The sequence below is a fragment of the Takifugu rubripes genome, chromosome 21, assembly GCF_901000725.2.
Source record: "Takifugu rubripes chromosome 21, fTakRub1.2, whole genome shotgun sequence".
NCBI lineage: Eukaryota > Metazoa > Chordata > Actinopteri > Tetraodontiformes > Tetraodontidae > Takifugu > Takifugu rubripes.
In genome coordinates, this window is record NC_042305.1 from 11,108,361 (window position 1) to 11,128,573 (window position 20,213).

The 20,213-nt window shown below is 45.4% G+C and overlaps 1 protein-coding gene across 1 annotated transcript in view; it reads left to right on the forward strand.

The window, feature by feature from the left end:
• ptch1 (patched 1) overlaps positions 1-20,213 on the forward strand; it is a 37,193-nt gene that overhangs the window by 9,829 nt on the left and 7,151 nt on the right. The window contains exons 3-18 of the mRNA XM_011615593.2: positions 3,502-3,691; positions 3,773-3,842; positions 3,917-4,008; positions 5,082-5,280; positions 5,373-5,494; positions 7,128-7,275; positions 8,142-8,273; positions 8,406-8,561; positions 8,739-8,837; positions 9,490-9,615; positions 12,170-12,288; positions 12,540-13,170; positions 13,987-14,296; positions 14,869-15,011; positions 17,189-17,372; positions 19,068-19,348. Of these exons, the coding sequence (XP_011613895.2) occupies positions 3,502-3,691; positions 3,773-3,842; positions 3,917-4,008; positions 5,082-5,280; positions 5,373-5,494; positions 7,128-7,275; positions 8,142-8,273; positions 8,406-8,561; positions 8,739-8,837; positions 9,490-9,615; positions 12,170-12,288; positions 12,540-13,170; positions 13,987-14,296; positions 14,869-15,011; positions 17,189-17,372; positions 19,068-19,348 (3,002 nt within the window). The remainder of the gene's footprint in view (positions 1-3,501; positions 3,692-3,772; positions 3,843-3,916; positions 4,009-5,081; positions 5,281-5,372; positions 5,495-7,127; positions 7,276-8,141; positions 8,274-8,405; positions 8,562-8,738; positions 8,838-9,489; positions 9,616-12,169; positions 12,289-12,539; positions 13,171-13,986; positions 14,297-14,868; positions 15,012-17,188; positions 17,373-19,067; positions 19,349-20,213) is intronic.

Genomic DNA, 20,213 nt, shown 5'->3' on the forward strand with positions numbered 1-20,213 from the left:
CATTCCAAGAAATGCTAAAGAGAATGATTCATAAAGACGCCTACAGGAGCGAACACATCTTTTCTAGGGTCCACGGAACTCTCGTGTCCTACCAGCACACGTTTGTTCCTGTTTTTTTGCTTCAGATTTATTACTCTGGGGGCCTCGTGCTATGGGAGGTCGCCGGAGACTTGGTGGCAGAGAGGTGACCTGTTTTCGGGGGGCTTCCTACTCACCACAGGGGGTCCCTGCTCAAAGAGAGCCTAATCCAGCTAATCCTATCTTCGCACACATATGCATGCACACAAAGATATGTTTAGGCTCATGCACGCTCGTACTGTATACTTGAGAAGGTGATCTCCTCCTCACAGAATCCTGTCTGGTACCAAAATATCTACGAGATCTATTGTGACTTTCCTTTTTGTCCTAATGAATTCATGCAGGTTTCTTCTGTCCCATCGGCGTTATCGGCAGTGTGCGCGCTGTTTTTTGTCTGAAAGTGTAAGATGCTACCGTCTTGTGAGAGACGTGTTCGTGTGTCGGGGGTGAGTTTAACTGTTGTTTGCCGGAGGATGGAGAAGGGAGTCAAAGTTGGCAAAGGGGGACAGGTCGGGAGGGTGGGCTGTCTTTGACAGAGGGGCCGGGCTGAATGCCACCATGATCTACCCAATCAGGGACCAGAGCCGAACAGAGCGAAGAGGGAGAAAATGAGAGTATTAGGGGGTGTGGGGTCGGAACTGAAAGGAAGGAGGGGCTGTTGTCAGTTCCTTAGAAACCTACTTTCTCTCCTTTCGTCCCCACCGTCCCCCATTCTCCTACCCTTAGAAAAGTGGGGACAAGGGGTTAATGTTATGCAACACGCTGAATACTCAAAGTGAGCACTGTGATACAGTGATAGGCGTATATGTTCTACGCTGTTGGGCTCTTAATGCTGATGTTTCAGTTAGAAAAAACACACCCAAGCACTGTATTGCAATCCAATAAATGGATTTTTAATCTACATTTCTTGAGATGCGGACCTTTTTTTACAAGATTACAAGTTTTATAGTGTTTCAGATTGAATCCGGGACTATATTTTGACTATCGATTTAAGTTAAATTGTTCTTATCTGCTTTAAATATGAATGGAGACCGCCCTCTATAGGTTGCTTTGAATTCTATCATCGTGGCCAAGAAGTTTAGTTGTTAGCCTATTGTGAGTCGCAATTACAGTTGCTGGTCTATCTAAGCAGGTGAAGAGCAAACAAGACCCCTCGATAAGTTACAAGTTCATTTCCGAGCACACACATTTACACACATTAGCAATTTGTGGACAGCTTAGAGTCTCCAATTAAGCGGCACAAGTTTATTTTATATTTGGATTTAGAGTGAATGCTAGGTTAAAGATATAGTCGTAACATAGGTTGCCTTTTCTATATTAAAAACAAAATAAAGCAGTGACTACAGAGTGCGTGTGTTTTTTTGTTTTTTTTGTCACAGCTGAGGCCAGAGTGGGCGACCTCCGAAATATCGACACATGCTGGGGTCAACCAGTTTTCCTCGGAGAAGGAATATGAGAATATGTGTCATTTAAGAAACACAGCTGTGTGTACACACATACACACACTCATGCACACATGCTCGCCAGTGTGCTCACACACACACTTCTTTTTTTTGGTCCAGCTGGGGTGTTAATTTCACCCCGGGGCTTTGGATGTTGACCCCAAAACATTGTAACCTTGTGAAGTGTGGAATTCTCTCAGCTCAGGGCCACGATGTGCTGTTTCCTGTAGAGAAAGGGAGAGTATCCATTGCCTGCCTCTTGCTGTAAATTCTATTCAATCTTTGGCAGTTGCCAACTTCAGATTTGTTTGTTACACACAGTGATTCATTTCCGAGAAATCTTTGCCCATTTTTATGTCTTAGCACAGTTAGGAGCTCGAAGCTGGCCCACCTCTGCCTCCCTATCCGTGTTCAAAAATTTTCCCACACTTCGGCTGAGGTTTTAATTGCTCCTCGACTTCTTTGTGTGCCATCAGTGTCAAAGTCAGTTCAGTGCCTGCCATGTCGTAACGTAGCCGCCCCTGGAGAGGAAAGCATGTCGCCGTAGGCCAAGCCTGCTATTAATGATGAATATTACAAACCTGCTTTCAGACGGGATCAGATGGGAATGCTTTTCAGGTACAGGAAAAAAAGAAATCAAATGTGTTTTCCTAATGGTCCAGGACATGGCCACCTCCCTCTCTGTTCCACTGGTCTGACTGGGTGGTCTGGCTCAGCTGAACAGGCGTGCTTATGTCCGACTTTAATGCCATTTCAATGGGCTGAACATATTCTATCCAGGCCCGCCGTTGCACAAATGGAGCCGAATTGTTAAATTGGATTAAGGCATAATAAAATGTTACACATTTTTCACACATTCGTCTCTTTCACCTGGCATTTTCTGTGGCGCGTATGTGCGTGTGTGTCTGTGTGCGAGCAAGTGAAAGAGGATGACTATAAACTGGCTAGGCTTTCACCAAGCATTTAGTGGCTGATGATGGAACGGCTCAAATCCTCTCCTTGTAAATCAGATCTGCGGAGCTGTGCACGCTGCAGCTTCACTACACTTCAGCTGAATTCAGAACCGGGCAGACTCTTAACCTGGCGTTGCGGTTTTAGATGAAGAGTATTGAATTTTTAGATTAAACTGAACATTTCTGGCTTTGATGCTGGCCCGCTCGCACTCTGCAGCATTTGTTCATTTGTTTGGGAGAGAGCCTTTGCCAGGCTGGCCTTGGCTCTACAAGAGTGGAGCAGGGCAGCTAAAGGGCCTGAAAGGCTGCTTTTGTAGCTCGGCCTCGCTCAGGGCTCAGAGCGCACGCACAGGGCTTAGACTCACCACGATACTGGGAGCAAAGCCTGGGTGAGAGCCTCCCTCTCTGTATCCGAAACACACATACACACACACACACACACACACACACACACACACAGTCACAGACATGTGCTGTCAATGTGGTCTGGCCACACTGGCTTGGTAGCAAACTCGAGTAGAAAAGTAGCTTGTTTAAGCGAGATGCAGATTTGTACGAGTGACATGACTGGATTCACTGGTGTTGTTGAGACGTCTGACGCTGGTCGCTCTGGCTTTTGTTCAAGATGCAAGTGCGTTAATGCCGTGGCCCGGCTGGGATCTCTTCAAAAACTATACCGGTACTTGTTTGTATTTGAAGGAAGTATGATGGTTTTGACACAAAATTCTGCACAGATAATGGCCTTAATTCGAGATTTTATTTAAACACATGCAAGACAGCACGTCTGTAAACATTAGTCTGTAAACGTTAGCAAAAAGTTTTTCACCATGGACAATGATGTCATGCTGCTTTCTATTTGAAACCGGACAAATGTGAGAATAAAAAAAATATCACACAATGTCGCAGAATTATTGTAAATAAATCAGGTTTACAGCATGCAGTGGCATAACCTGCTTTGAATATTCAAGCAATCCTATTAAATTATGCCTGAATGTATTTTTAAAATGAACCTGCTTTTTTCTGTCCAGTTGGGGGGCGTGTAAACCAGGAACTGAAATACACACGGCAAAAGATAGGTGAGGAGGCCATGTTTAACCCTCAGTTGATGATCCAGACGCCGCGGGAGGAAGGGGCCAATGTTCTAACAGTGGAAGCGCTCCTGCAGCACCTGGAGTCAGCTATCCGAGTCAGCAGAGTTCATGTTTACCTCTACAACAGGTAAGCAATGCAGCTTAAACAACTTCAGTTTCGTAAAATGCGAGCACAAGCTGAGCCAACACTGCTTTTTCTCTGTTTTAGACATTGGAAATTAGAACACTTATGCTACAAATCAGGAGAACTAGTCACAGAAACTCATTATATGAATCAGGTAAGTAGTCGGTTCTGAATTTTACTGTCTTGGATTTGGTGTCTTTCCCTGTTAACAAGTGTGTGTCCCATTAGCTAATAGAAGGGCTACATCCTTGCCTCATCATCACCCCCTTGGACTGTTTCTGGGAAGGAGCCAAGCTCCACACTGGAATGGTCTACCTACAGTAAGTGTCATGAATTTACATTCACTGATAAAGGTTGGGAATTTCTGGTTTTCTCTGGAGCCCATTTTCTTGGGTGCTCCTGGTCCGATGTTTATGAACCAAAAGTGTAGATGCAGGTAGACGATTCTACGTGGAACACGAAGGTGCACAACTTTGCGAGACCATTTGTTTTTGAGGGATTCGGCCCTTTTATTTTGGAATGTGATTACTGTTTTCACACCGGTCAGAACCACCCGAACCAAGTGGAAAAACAAACCCGAATTCAGTTTTGGCTGCCCAAACATGCTGAACCCATCTAAAGAGACACCACAGAGGAAGAGTGTGTGTACGTGTGTGTCCTGAACTCATTCCCTCTGAAGGCTCTATTGTAGTGGTTGCTGGCATGCGTATCGCTGGCGATAGTTTTTCGCCGGTCCTGGGCCTCACACTATTGTCCGTCTCTTGTGTTGCTAATGGCCTGCTGCTACAGTAACACTCAGTAGACCTTTGCATCTGCATGTGTGTACGCTTGAATGTTGTGTGTGCCACTGCCATCAGTGCATGTATAGTACGGGTTTTGTCCATGTGTGAAAGTGGATCGGCCTTAGTTGGTGGCATCAGAATGTTTGAAGGTGTGTGTATCTGCGTGCGTGTGTGTGTGTTGTTTTACTATGTTCTGGTTGGGAGGTTGGGAATAATAATCCAAGCCTGGTTAAGCACATACAATGTGGTCTGAATGACACAGAGAGCTTCAGAGAAAAAGAGACTGGAATGTGTGAGGCTTACACAGGCAAGAGCTGATCTGGAAATGGAATTCAGCACTTTGCTGTTGCATTGTGGGAATTTTTCCTTCTTTTTCCCCTGTGAGCCACCTCCCTAAAAACATTTTAATGTATATCACACCAAAACCATGTGAGAAAATGTTCAGAGCCCTGAACAGTTTTGTCCTTGGTGCACAAGAACTCAGACGCCACTCCTTCTTAAAGTGTAATTAGTGGACTGTATGTAACACCATCTGAGAATCACCCATCCTCTGCTGACCCACAGCCCAAAGGTATGGTCAAACCTAAGCGCATTCACTTTTACATTTTCAGAGGTAAATCAACACTTAAATGGACCAGCCTCGACCCCAAGGAGTTCCTGGAAGACATGAAAAGGTCAAACATGCGCGTGGACGGCTTTGAGGAAATGTTGGAAAAGGCAGGCATCGGCCGCGGCTACATGGACAGGCCCTGTCTGAACCCCACTGACCCCGACTGCCCCCTCACAGCGCCCAACAAGAACACAACTAAGGTGTGGAAACACATTTTCCATCCCCGATCTTTACAAATGCGCTGTGGTAACGTGAAAATAGCTGCTAAGTTCTTTTTCTTTTCTTGCGTCAGCCCTTTGACGTGGCCCGGGTCCTGACTGGCGGTTGCCACGGTCTGTCCAGGAAGTACATGCACTGGCAAGAGGAGCTGATTGTTGGAGGGACCACCAAGAACAGCAGTGGATCCCTGCTCAGGTAACATACACATACACAGCCTCATAAACACTGCTGCGATCACTTCAGGGCTTTTTCTGGAAAGAGCCAGCTTTTTTCCCCTCCTGTCTTTTACGCTCCCTGAAGCGGCACATGCAAGTGTGCTGTAAATCTTGCAGCCATTAGCAGATTCCAGTGAAATCTTAGAGCTCCAGCTGTTCCTGCTCAGCTTTGACTGCACTGCTTGGACACAACCTAAACACACACATCCACAGTGATGTATAGCCTCTGTTTAAATATACAATGAATTTAAGTACCTGGACTTAATATCAGCTTAAAGAGTGTTCCAGGAGACCATTTTTAGCTTCAACAGTATATCTATGTATTTCTAATGTACATATTTAATGATTTCAGTAGTTAGCAGATGTTGTTCTCTGTTATTTCCAGAACATTCAATTCAACTTTATTTATATAGAGTCTGCGGAAATCAAAATAGTCCCCATGCGCGCTACAGAACCCAGAGCCTGATCCAAAACAAGCGACGCTGGCTTGGAAAAGTTGCCTGTTAACGAGAAGAAACCCTCAGCAGGATCAGGCCCATATGTAAATGAAGAGGAGAAGGGGAAATAGGGCATGGGGGGAAAGACACGTTCATCACAATGCAAATACAGGAATCATACAGAAGATGCTTTGCATCTAAACCTATAAAGCCGGGCATGCAGGCAATTGTGCACATGCACGCTTATGCACTGCACAAGAGTACATTGTTTTTTCCTGGCAACGTTTTTGAGTGTGGCACTCTGTTTCCACATTATGTTTACTAGCTGCCACCATTAGGATAATCATGACCATATTTGGGTATCTTGGTTGTTAAATAAGGAAAATGTTCAAGTTAGATTTGCACTCCATGTATTTGCTGATGTGTAGTTCTTACTTATACTCATTGACTGCAACTCCACTGAAAAACCTGGACTAGACGCTTACCTTCAGCATCAGAGAAGCATTTTCTTCTGGAGAACTTCTTGATATTTACTGTTTTTCCAGACCGTTCTGTCTACACCCCAGAGATGCTTATGCATGAAAATTCAGCAGTTTGGGAACTACTGAGCCCAGCCTGTCTGGCACCAGCAACTGAACTTCAGCAGACCATATTGACCTGCTATGTGATCAACTGATTACAGAGCAGTTGGCCAGGTGGAGCTAATGAAGTAGCTGGTGGGCGAAACATATACATAATATAAATGTGAGCAATTATTGAGCCGATTGATTGTATATACACCACAGGAATGTTAGAAGGTTGTTTTTTTCTCTTAAACCATTCCAAACCCAAAGTCAGCCCCGTTTTGTTTGACAAATAGCAAAGCTATCGAGTTGGTATTCACAGTGGAGCAAAGTTAAATGCTTAAAAGCTGTTTATTATTGGGTGATGGGCATCAATCACCTCACGTGCCGCATTCACGCCAGATGATTTGACTTTGTTTTGATGTCAGAGGCAAAACCAGAAGGCCATTCGGCAGCCTTGAAGATCTTCTGCTATAAACATCACGCTGTCATTAAAAGCCTGCAGCCGTACTGACCTCCTCCTTTCATTGCTCCCTCTTTCATCCTTCCCATCTCTGCCTCCCTTTCTCCTCCCTGCTCAACCCACTGGCTCACCCCCCCCTCTCCTCACCAGTGCCCAGGCCCTGCAGACTATGTTCCAGCTGATGACTCCCAAGCAGATGTTTGAGCACTTTCGTGGCTACGAGGAGGTTTCCAACATCAACTGGAATGAAGAAAAGGCAGCAGCTATACTGGAGGCCTGGCAGAGGAGATACGCTGAGGTATGAAACCAAACACTTAAGAGAGGAAGCAGGGAGGGACCCAGCAAGAAAAGGGGGCACTGGAAAGACATTTTCCCTAAATCCTCCTTAACCACACTGTAAATCACCAACAGGATACAGGTGAACATGGAAAGGCCCCACTAGATAGTCTAAGCCCTTACAAGCCTTAGACAGTGCCCCTCATATCTACGAGGGGCACTGTTAGTGTGAGGTAAATGGCTCGATCTAGCATCAGGTCGAGCAAAGTCTGGAAAACATTAATGTATTGCTGGATCTCTCTCTCTCTCTCCCTCACACACACACTCTCTCTCTCACATATACAAACACACATTCTTACACATAGAAGTTCACACACAATCACTTTTCCAGCTGTGGCCCCATTGGTGGCTCATGTGTGACCTCATCTAGTCTTTGTTATGGAGGCCTCAACCTGGGCTCAGTGCGGCGTGTGCGTGTAGGCGCGTGATGTCGGTGTATGTGCGTAAAAAATTGATTTGTGGCTCATCCGCCACTGATAGGAAGAGGATATGAAAATTTGAATGCATTTTTATGTCATTCTACACATTCTTGACAAATATCTAAGTGTGTGTGCTTAAATATTATCTTGTGTGTGTCTCGCTCACACATTGGTGCAAGCACGTGTGATCTAGTGTGTGTTTTCTAATGTACGTCAGCCACAACTGCAGTTCAGTGTTGAAGCCATCCGTCTGCACTGAGTTAGGGTGAGAGAAAGAAGATGTTATCGTGGTGTGGCCACACATCCTGAAACTGCCCACGCATGAATCCGATGCTATCTTATCCCGTTCTCTGTCGACAGCTTCCTTTCCTGGAGTAATTTGTCATTTTGCTTCCCCGTCTCGCTGCAGGCTGTGCTGCAGAGTGTCGCCGCAAATTCGTCGCAGAAGGTCTTGACTTTCACCACCACCACCCTGGAAGACATTCTCAAGTCCTTCTCTGACGTCAGTGTCATTCGAGTGGCCAGTGGATACCTGCTGATGGTGAGGCCAAATGCACCTTTGGCATTAAACTGGAACATTTGCATTTAGTACACATGTGGAGCGCAGAAGAAAAACAGCCAAAAACAATAAGTTAAAGCACAACATCTGAGTGTAATTATGTTCTGCCTCCAGCTGGCCTATGCATGTCTGACTATGCTTCGGTGGGACTGTGCCAAGTCTCAGGGGGCTGTAGGGCTGGCAGGCGTCCTGTTGGTGACATTGTCTGTGGCAGCTGGCCTGGGCCTCTGCTCTCTTCTGGGCATCACCTTCAATGCTGCAACCACACAGGTCGGCTTGTTTCTTGCATTACTTTTATTTTTGTGAAACTGCCTCATGATGTAGCCTGAAAATAGAAATCAAGAGCGACCTACCAAAGAATAGACCAAAGGCTTTTTTAATTACCAGAGAAGAGAAGAGAGAATTGATGCGTTTGTCCTGCCCGAGCTCACGATGTGTATCCAACAGGTGTTGCCCTTCTTGGCTCTGGGGGTCGGAGTGGATGACGTGTTCCTTCTCGCTCATGCTTTCAGTGAAACTGGACAGAACAAGCGGATCCCGTTTGAGGTGAGGCCGACGTCCCGTACTTCCCCTGTGCCCCATCTCTTTGCTGCCTTATCTGCCCCTAAAGGAATGCGTGAAAGCCTGTCTGTGCCTGCGACGCAGCAGCAAGCCAACTCTTATCAAAGCGGCGCTCCAAATTACAACTATTCTTTTTACCTGCAGAGTGGGAAACCACAGCCATGCACCACTCTGTCAGCTTGTATTTTGTTTGCCCCTGCTCTCCTCCTCTTTCTCGGCTTTATCTCTGTGCCTCCCTCATCTCCAAGCTTTCTTTGTGTGGCTGAGATGAAAACCAAACAGAGCCGAACCTGATCTCTCTCACACACACGGAGGCAGACACACACTCCCTGTGTGGTCCTGCACGTCCTCTGCTCTTCACACAATTGCTGGCACCAAAAGTGAAAGAAAATAAATCAGCTAAATGACTGGGAATAAATTTGCTTTGAGGGGCGGCATTCCATCTAGCTCTGTGTTTACTTTTGTTCTTCAAACATCGGAGCACTTTAGGGCTTTAAGAAATGTTGCAATTAATGTCACTCATATCAGTGGTATGACAATTATAGTTAATCTCAAGTGTTACTCATTTGCTTTCTGGCTAAAATCAGATAAGGAGTGTTTTGCTTCAGTGATTTTATTGCATCTCCCTCTGCCGCAGGACCGTACGGGCGAGTGTTTGAAGAGGACAGGGGCCAGTGTGGCTCTCACCTCCATCAGTAATGTCACAGCCTTCTTCATGGCGGCCCTCATCCCTATCCCAGCGCTGCGAGCCTTTTCCCTACAGGTAAGTGTGTTAAGCGACTGTGTATTCGTGCGTATGTGTTTCTGAGGGGTCATGACAAAAGGAGGAAGACAGAGGAGTGTGTTTTGTTAAATCTATCCGGCCGTTCAGTGGCGGTCCCGTCTGTCCAGATTGCAGCTGAGCTCCATGTAACTGAATCCTGCTGTGTTTGTGTGTGTGTGTGCGCACGTGTGTCTGTGTGTGTGTGCACGCGTGTGTCTGTGTGTGTGCGCGCACGTGTGTCTGTGTGTGTGTGCGCGCGTGTAGAGTTGCAGAATCTGTGTGGGAGGTTGAAAATAAATGATCTTGATGTTTGTGCATGCGTGTGTGAAGGTGATGGTGGGGGTCCAGCTGTGTGTGTGTGTGTGTGGGGGGGGGGGTTCTCAGCACTGAAACATCTGTCAATAATTACATACACACAAGAACGAACAGTCAAAAGTGGGACAGAATGAGAGCATCTGTCCGTCTGAAAAAATGCCCCCGAGAAGCAACGAATAGTTCATTCATCCAAAATTGAAGTATGCAGCAGTGTCAGAAATCAAAGAATAGCTCCTTATACAACATATATGTGACCACATACCTTCATAATACAATGATTTTCTTGATAAGTGATTCTCACCAATTTGGATTTGAATTAACTATATGAAGGCAGATGTATAGATACAGCACACTACTGGTACTATAATGCAGCCTTTCGAACCAGTGAGACAATATATTGGATATATATGTTTAGAATCCATATACTGTATCTCAAGGCTGGTGTTACATTAAATCACCTGCCTCTTATTCTCTTGTAAACCACAAAACATATGTAAATATCTCATTTGTAGGTTTGCTTTTTGTTATGTCACATTTCCTCTTTCTATTTGTTGCTGCAAAGCTACAATCATCTAGTTGATCTGTGTTGGGCGTCTTCAGAGCACCAGAATTATTCTCTGCATGGGTTAAAAGAGGATTTGTCTCTGATGAATAACATCCAGTGCAGCGCCCGTGAGCAAGGCTCAAAATTCCAGCTAATTGCATCTCGGAAGACGTTTTTTTCCAATGGTCAGAACTTCTTTTCTGACCTGCCGACTAGATTCTGGGGTGAAGATTAAAAGAAATGAATCCGTCATTATGAAACATGTATTCGGGGAGAAAACAGTATGAACCCGAGGATTGTATAATACCAAATGGATACACGCAAGTCCTACGGGTGATGGAGACGCTCTCACCTCCCACTTTCTTACTTTCACAAATACACACACACACACACACACACACGAGCACATATTGAGGCAAGATGTCTCCACAGTGAGTACAATATTAGCATGTGTGGATAGATGGCTTTAGTAGAGTGAGTCTGTCAAACATGATCCATTTACCCCATGGGTCTAATCCCTGCAGCCTTGTTTTATGCACACACACACGCACACACACACACACACACACAGAGGGTCTTGAATTTAACACAGGCACACACGCCGATGCAAGCATAACACACAAAAGCACATTGCGTGCATACTTTACAAGTGTGGTTTTGCAATTGGTGGAAGGCAGATTTGTAGCGAGGTAGACAAGCACACAGATAGCCATCTTTTATAAAAGGAACACACACACGCACGCACACACACACCTCATACAGCTATGGCTGGTATTCATGCATGTGCGCAACTCATCACCGTGCAGAGCTTCCTGTGGTCAACTCCTCCACGGCTACATCTCCCTGGAAAACACACACGCACATTTATATGCGGACAGATGTGATGATAAATCTTTCCGCTCTGGGGTCAGCGCGCGGTCACCGTGTGTGTACGTCTGGACGTTAGTGGGCCAACTGAGAATGAATTGTTCTATCCAACTCACAGAAGTTTTTCCTCCTTTTCTCACATCATTTATCTCCCCTGTTGACTGAGTAGTGAGTTTAGGAATGAAGGAGTTGTGTGTCTGTGTGTCTGTTTGATTGTGCTTGATAAGGTGTGGTTTAAGTGAGGCACTTTATTGTGTGTCTGTGTGTGTGTGTGTGTGTGTGTGTGTGTGTGTGTGTGCGCGCTTGCACTCTTTTGTGTGTTGTCTGTATGGCCTCAGCGCTTGCTCATCACCTCAAGCCCTGCAGGCCTCTACCTCTCTGGGTGGTCTGGCACTGGATTTTGTGTGTGTATGAGAGAAAGAGAGAGAGAGAGTGTGTGTAAGTGCTGGAAACTACACAAAATCCTGGAACACAGAATGCACTCTAGGTGGGGGCCCCAACCCAACGCCAACCCCCACCCTCTGCTCCAGCACACCACCTTCAAATGCTTAACTACAACACAACTGTGTCCTCTGTGACTCATATTGAGACACTTTTGTGTGTTTTTACTCTTGAAAGCACCTGGAAATGTGTTAACAGCCAAGTTTTATCTTATTCCGATTGTATGATGTGAATCGTTCCTGGTGCTTTTGTTCAGGACATTGCGCAACACCATCCCAGTCTTTGTGCAATCTGGAATTTGCCAGTTTGTGTCGATGCTGACACATTTATTGACCTTTTATTACGCTAAATGCAACCATATGTCTTGTGACAATCGGTTTCTTGCAGGCTGCTGTGGTGGTGGTGTTCAACTTTGCCATGGTGCTGCTCATCTTTCCCGCCATCCTGAGTATGGATCTGTACCGACGAGAAGACAGACGTTTTGACATTTTTTGCTGCTTCTACAGGTGCGCATGCACCCACGCACGCACACACACACACACACACACACACACACACACACAGAGGAATCTTCTAAATGAAGGTTAAAACTGTCACTGAAGTGTTTCATTTTGTGTTCCTCAAATCTCTCATTGACAACATGCAATTTCAATTGAATGATTGTGTTGCTTGTATAACTTTGTGTTACTGTCTTTGTGTCAGTTTATTCATTGCGTTCCGCTGTAATAAATTCACAAACTCTGTATTCTGTCCTCAGCCCGTGTGCCAATCACGTGATCCAGATCGAGCCACATGTGTACATGGATGGAGCAGATGGGAGTCGTTACCGCCCTCCCCCGTCTTATCACACTCCCCCTCCGTCGTACTACACTCCCCCACCGAGTTACAGCAGCCCCCCTCCGTCCTACAGCAGCCACAGCTTTGCCCAGCAGACCCAAATCACCATGCAGTCTACCGTTCAGCTCAGAACCGAGTACGACCCGCGGACACAGGCCTTCTACACCACGGCCGAGCCCACGTCCCAGATCTCCGTGCAGCCCATCAATCCTACCACTGACTTTTACGGCAGCAATGCTGGCACTGGCAGCAACAATCACGATAATCTCAACAACAACAACGGGAGTCGGGCTAATGTGGGATCGCGGAGTTCCGCCGCCTACTCCCATCATCACCACGCACCTCCTCCCGCCAGCTCTGTTCCTCATGGTGACGCAGCTTCTGCAGCCAGCCAGGGCGCAGAGAACAACAGCTCCACCCGGGACCTGTTGTCCCAGGCTGGAGAAGGCCCGACAGGCCTGCGCTGCATCGAGTCTCCCTGCTCCCGCTGGACCTTTGCCTCGTTTGCTGAGAGGCACTACGCTCCTTTTCTTCTGCAGCCCACCGCCAAGGTAAGCTCATTTCATCGGCCCTAGTGTTTGTAGAAAGAGCTGAATATGAGAAAATCCCCCCCAGTGTAACGTAAAACTGTGGCGACTGATTCACTGCCGAGATCATCTGAACTGGACGATGAATCACTGGAGTGAATTTTCAGGAAATCTCAGATGGAGGTTGTGGTCACACACAGACACACACACACATACACACACACTGGGTGGTCTATCAACTCAAAGCCTTCTCCTACTGAAGTCCTCCAGTGGCCTGTAATTGGCATTACCAGGAAATCGTTTCTTCGCAGTGCCAAATGTTGTTTTGGTTTTCACATTCATGCACTGACTGATTCACGCATTCCTGTTATTGCCTCATAGCCCATTATGTTTGACTTTCAAATTTCTGGCAATTGAAGGCACTAGAAGTGACGAGGAAGAAGCACAAGTCAGAAGTCATATCTTTTTCTTTTTTTAATCCAATCTTTCAGAGCAATATTAAAAACTAAGTAACATTTTATTAAAGGCATGTTATCTAATCTTAACATTTAGCCTCAGTTGAACTCACAATCCTGTCAGGGTGTTAAAATACATATGTCTTTTGCGATGACGTTCAAACTATAGACTTTATTGGTGACGATTGAGAGGAATTCCTGTTGTGTAACTTTTGGAATGTGTTGGTAAAGTCCATCTTAGATCATGCATGTGTTTCATTTTCTTTTTTGCTCGTCATTCAGAATATGCAGCGTGGTGTACAATGGTAATTGATGCCAGCTGAAGTTGTCATGCCAGCACTCAGCAGGCAAATCTGTTGATGAAACTCTCATCTTCTGTTCCCAGGTGGTTGTTATTGTGCTCTTCCTCTGCCTGCTGGGAGTCAGTTTATACGGGACCACCCAGGTGAGGGATGGCCTGGAACTGACGGACATCGTGCCCAGAGACACCAGCGAGTACGACTTCATCGGCGCCCAGTTCAAATTCTTTTCCTTCTACAACATGTATGTGGTGACACAGCGGGCAGATTACGCCCAGAACCAGCCTCTGCTGCACCAGCTCCACCAGAGGTTCCACTCTGTCCGCTATGTGCTGAAGGAAGACAATGGACAGCTGCCCCGCATGTGGCTGCATTACCTGAGGGACTGGCTGCAAGGTAGTCCAACTTTTTATACTTAATTTGTAAGCAGATGGATTGTACAAAGATAATTATTGAAAAAAGATTACATCTAATTAAAAATGATTTAAATGAATGCTAAAGCACATGTTCTACATCAATACTCTTGGTAAATCATAACACATTGTCTATGAAACAAGTTAATTTACATATTGACACAATTTACATCAAATAGTAAGCACATTACAACAATAATATCATGCCAGACTAAGGGATAAAACACATTGTGTGTGTCTGCGTGTGAGCTGGTTGGTAACCACATCGAGAGCCGTGGGCGTGAGAAAGAGACCTTTGCCTTATATTGCTTACTGCTATGGTGGGACAAATTGGAGCCAGGCAGGAACGAGACCCAAAACAGCGTCTCCCACAGTCGACCACCACCAGACACATGGCACTGATATATTGTGTAATGAAAGCACTGAACCAAAAGCAGAAGATTTTAGGTGTTTGGAGCCTTGTTTTTCAGGCTGGTCATATTCATCAGGTTTATTATAAAGTATTGGTGGGTTATTTGCATAGTTTTGTGAAGATAAAGATTTGTTTTTTCACAGGTCTCCAGCAGGCTTTTGATAAGGACTGGGCGGCTGGCCGCATCACCCTCAACAACTACAGGAACGGATCTGACGATGGCGTCCTTGCATACAAGCTGTTGGTGCAGACAGGACGACGAGACAAACCAATTAACCTCAAACAGGCAAGTTACCACGATGTGCACGATACCAGGAGAATCTTTTCAGACTGGAAAAAAAAGTAATTTATTTGTCTTTCACTCCATCTCCTGTCTTTTTTCTACTAAACTTTGACAAGCTCAGGAATTTAAGGATTTGCTGGGGCTGAAGCCTGTCTCTAAGAACCCTGTTAGCTATTTATTTAAAACATTTGTACAATTTACTATTCTCTCAGAGGGTGTCTGTGTTTGGGAAAGGCTTTATATTTAAAATTGGCTTTTTTGAAATAAAGAATACTAGGGCCATTGAAGCATCTGTAAGAACAAAAATCCAGAAGTGTTTCTTCTTTGATCCCCTCCAGTCATTGACAGGAAGCACAGCCACATCACTTCCTCCATCTGTGAGGGAAGTGCGTTTGCTGTGAGGTGTGGGGGCCGCCCGCGGAGCTGCTTGGGCTTCCGTGACAGCTTGAAGACATACAGTTGTTGTGTTTCCCGCTGTTAAATTCAATCCAGATTCCCAGGAAAACGGGACCACTCCACAAACTCCTGCTCTAACTCCTGTGCCTGTGCGCCCTCTGTGCTTCTTCTTTTTCCCTTTTCTCTGCACTGTCCTGTCCTCTTTCTTGGGAACTACATCCATGTGTTTGCACGTTCTCTGTGTGGGTGTTTCTTTGTGTACAGTAGCCATTTTTATATATATCGAAATGATGGTCAAAAACATAGTTTATTGTGATTTGCTATTCCGTAGATTTGTCTCTGCTAATGTTTTTGTGATGCTGGCACAGTTGTAGAATAGTATGGAAGCTAGCTGTGCGCATGTGGAAGGCATGCTTTTGGGAAAAACTGAAACTTTTGATGTAGAAACAAGGCCGGTTCAATGTTCTCAAGATCGTTTGCTTCTCAGGGTCCGGTTGATCTGTGGCGCCGGGCATTCTGGGTACCCGTAGGGGTTGGGAGAAGCAAGTGTGAGCAACATTTGTACAGATGTTGTGTTATTTTTATAGCTCTACTCCATTTGCTGGGTGGCATTTCCTTCAGTGTTAACAACCAGGTTAACTGCACACAGACGCGTTCAGGGACTCCAGCCAATTTTTTTTATTGTTACGCTAACTCAAGCAATTTTTTTCTCCCCTCCCTCCCCACCCCCATCACAAAATCTTTTCCCTTTACTCCATCCATCTCATCCCATGAGTCCAGTTTCACCCCTAAACTCTTCCTGCCTCCGCAAAGGAGGGATTTATGGATCCTCAAAGGGAAAGTGGCAGAGCGGTATGCAGTAATGGATTTACCTCTCAGGAGGTAGCATTGCAAAGCTACATTCCACTTTCCTGCAGGGGAGAGCGAGGTGGCCATCTACGTGCCGTTGCCACAAATGAGACCAAATGAAAAAGAACTCGTGGAAAATCTGCATGCAGATTGAAATAAAAACAGGGTTTGGTCTTAAGCGTGTGTTGGTGTTGGGTGATGCCGACGCCTTTTATGAATCACTATTGGTTTTCTGAGGCTTTCACACCTGCACTGTAAGCTTGGGGGTAAAAACTGATCAAGGGGATGTGTGTCACAGCAATCAAGCAGGGAACCCCAGAAACAACAGCGCAGTCCCAAGATTACTTCTGTACGATATAAGCACAAATATGTTCATATGTTTCGCACCGACCTCAGTCACTGGGGCTGGCCAGCATCTTCTGTACGTAAAAGTAGAAGCTGATTCAACATTTTCCGTGTTTTGCTGCGGCGTCATCATTCTGGGAATCGGTGATGAACATTTTCAGAAAAGCGGCCAGTGTTTGAATTGTTGATTTTTCTTTGGTTGGAAAGAAAGAGGCACTAGAATTTGACTCTTATTTTGAAAGCTGCTCCACTCGTGCACGTGCATAAATAAGCATTTCTGCGGTCGGCTCACCTGTACAAAGTTTTCGTTAAACACTTCCTGTTTCCACAATACGCTCTGAATCCAATGTATACTGAATAGCAGCAATAAGATTTAAAGCTTGTGTTATTTGGTATTTTCACTTATTTTGCATTAATTGCTACGTGGTATTTTGATTAGTACTTGCAAAAGACACATTATGTATATATATATATATATATATATATATGTGTGTGTGTGTGTGTATATATATATATATATTAATGCATATTAATGCAGACCTTCAGACGTTTATTTAAATTACACAATTAATTCTGTCTGTGCTTTACAGCTGACTCGTCAGAGACTTGTGGATGCAGACGGCATCATCAACCCAGGTGCTTTCTACATCTACTTAACGGCCTGGGTGAGCAACGACCCCGTGGCATACGCCGCCTCACAGGCCAACATTCGCCCAAATCCTCCAGAGTGGCTCCACGACCGCAGCGACTCCATGCCCAAGACACCCCTCAGCAGTAAGTCAACATGCCCACTTTGATAATCCACTCTTCAGCTAAAGGGTTGTTTTGATTTTAGACTGATGGGTGTTTTTTAATTGTGCAGACTAGATTTAAATGAAAATAGAAATACAAACAACATAAATGTCTCATGTAGTTTAAAAATACTTTTTTTTAAATAATATAGTCATTATTACATTGTAGTAATTATTAAAGTGTATCACCATGTGTGCCTCAGTAAGATTGAGGAAATGTTCTAAAATCTTAGAGAAATATAAATAGTATCTGTCTTTGTTGTTGGTTTTGGATGAAACTTTTCCTGCTGTAGGTTCCATAAGGCGTCTGCTACATGTGAGCACTGTTTACTTCTTGTGGTTTCAGTTAATGAGACTTGTCTGCCTCTTAGCATGAGTGCAGAACGTGCATTTACTGTACTGCAGCAGTAGCTATATATGTGTGTGTGTGTGTGTGCACGCATGTGTATGTGCCCATATATGCGTGAGCTCAGGTTGCAAGGCTTAGGACCAAGACACGGCTCACTGTGGTTCTTCTAATGGTGCCTGTGGTGAATGCTATAATCCCGACTACTATGGGGCCCGAGCATTACACACACACATTATTAAAACTCAGTGACCCCAAACACTACACACACCCTGTTCTCATTTCCCTGCCACACACACACTGACTGTAAATCACGTAAAAGGAACAGCCATGTTGTTGTTTGATTGTAGCCTGTGATTTGCAGCAGGTTAAAAAGTGCTCCGCAGGGGAGAGAAATGATTGGGTAGGGAGGGAGGGGCCAGGTTTATGGTGGGAAATGCAATTGGACCACAAGCAGGAAGTACTCTGCCTTGGGAATGTGATTGGAAATGTTTACCTTTGTGGGAGGGCCCCCCCGTCCCCGGAGCAGAGTTTGTTTGGCTTGAAGCCAACCGGTATCCTAATCGAAATTTATAGTTCAGAATATTCTGTGCTCCCGTTTGACCCTGCAGGTACTGTGGATCCAACGCACCTCGACACCAGACTGCACACAACATATGTTTATGTAAGAAAAACGACATATGGAAAGAAAGAAAGATTAATGGGGAGAAGCCAAGTTGGTTTCATCTGCCTTGTGCAGTGTGGAGTTGATCATTCCACTGGAAACAAAAATATAAATGAGTACAGTTTTACAGCCAAACATGACTTCACCCATGAGTGACAGGCAGGTATACGTGCACATGCATCTATATTACACTTTACATGGCAGCGCTGACTTTAGGGCGTGGTCATGGCAGTTATTCTGACGTTGTAATTACCAAGATTCAGGTTAGCCATGACACTCAGCTGTGCCTGGAACTGATAGGGGCCTCATTAGCCAAACTTGGCTGTGGACGGGCTGCATTTTCAATGGAGCTCTGTTCCACGACACCACGACAGCCTCCCCTCCCCAAACGCACACATGCACTCATCCACAGATGTAGCTGCTCTTGGGTGCAGAGGGCAAGTGGTCTGTCAATTGGATATTTGTGGTTTAGCTGAGGAATGTCAATTGCTTTGTAAATATGCTTTGGGATCACGTATGTTTAAATACTCCGTTTTCAATGAGTGAGGATTTCATTGTTGGCATTTTAATTTAACCTGATGCCTTTCTTGAGGTTATGCAGTGATGTGTCGCTCACATTGGTATAACTATTTTTGCATAATTACAGCTGTTGTTGTGTCCCCATCCAGTTCCAGCTGCTGAGCCCATTGAATACGCACAGTTCCCCTTCTACCTCAACGGGCTCCGGGAGACGCCGCAGTTCGTGGAAGCCATCGAGAGCGTGAGAGCCATCTGCAACAACTACAGCCGGCACGGCCTCCCCTCCTACCCTAATGGGTACCCGTTCCTGTTCTGGGAACAGTATGTCAGTCTGCGCCATTGGCTTTTGCTGTCCATCAGCGTCGTGCTCGCCTGCACCTTTCTCGTCTGTGCCCTGTTCCTGCTTAACCCGTGGACCGCTGGCATCATTGTGAGTGTAATATGAATATTTGGGGAATGCAGAAGACCCTCTAATACACCCACATGACCCTGATTTCATTCTTAATGCTTGCGTGTTATTAGCAGTAACAGCTTCTCCTACTCTACTGTTTTACTTCCTGTGTTTTATGTGTGGTCCAGAAAGAATCTCAAAGATGAGACAGAAGGAGAGGAGAAGTAGCCGCTGCGTGTTATTGCAGCCCCAGTCACCAGTGTTTATCTTCTGCTGTTTTGTTAGGCCCGCAGTGTTTAGTCTGGTCCAACACGTCCAGACACCGAGGCTGAAATAAATAGCGAGACGACACAGAGTGGCTCAGGCCTCTCGCTCCCCCTTCTAAACCTACATAAAGTCTGATTTCCCCCCTGTCCTCTCCCTCTCGCTGAAGCAGTTTCCAAGGATACACACAAAACACACACTGCAAGCTCACAGACACCTTGATATGTTTGCACACGTACAGTACAGAACGTGTAAACAAGCAGCTACATAATTCACGTTGAAACCCATACACAGAGGGGCCTGTTTTTTCTCTCTAGTGGGTTCTGTTGTACAACAGGCAGGGGCCCGGTTGCCTGAGCTCTTAAACAGAGGGGTCCTCCTGTTCATCATTCAGGACTTTACCAGTGAGATGAAAAGACTAGTTATGGAGAGAGGTCAAGTTTAACTGGCTGGTCTGTTGTTGGAGTACAGATGTCTCTGATCCATTCAGCAGAGCTCCGATCAGTGCACAGTGATCATGTGCTGCATCCCAAATATCATTTGGTAGAAAGCAAAATTGAGAGTTAAAGCATAAGATTCATTTAACGAAGGACATACAATGTTTAGAGATGTTCACCATCACTGGCTGAATGTGTATAAG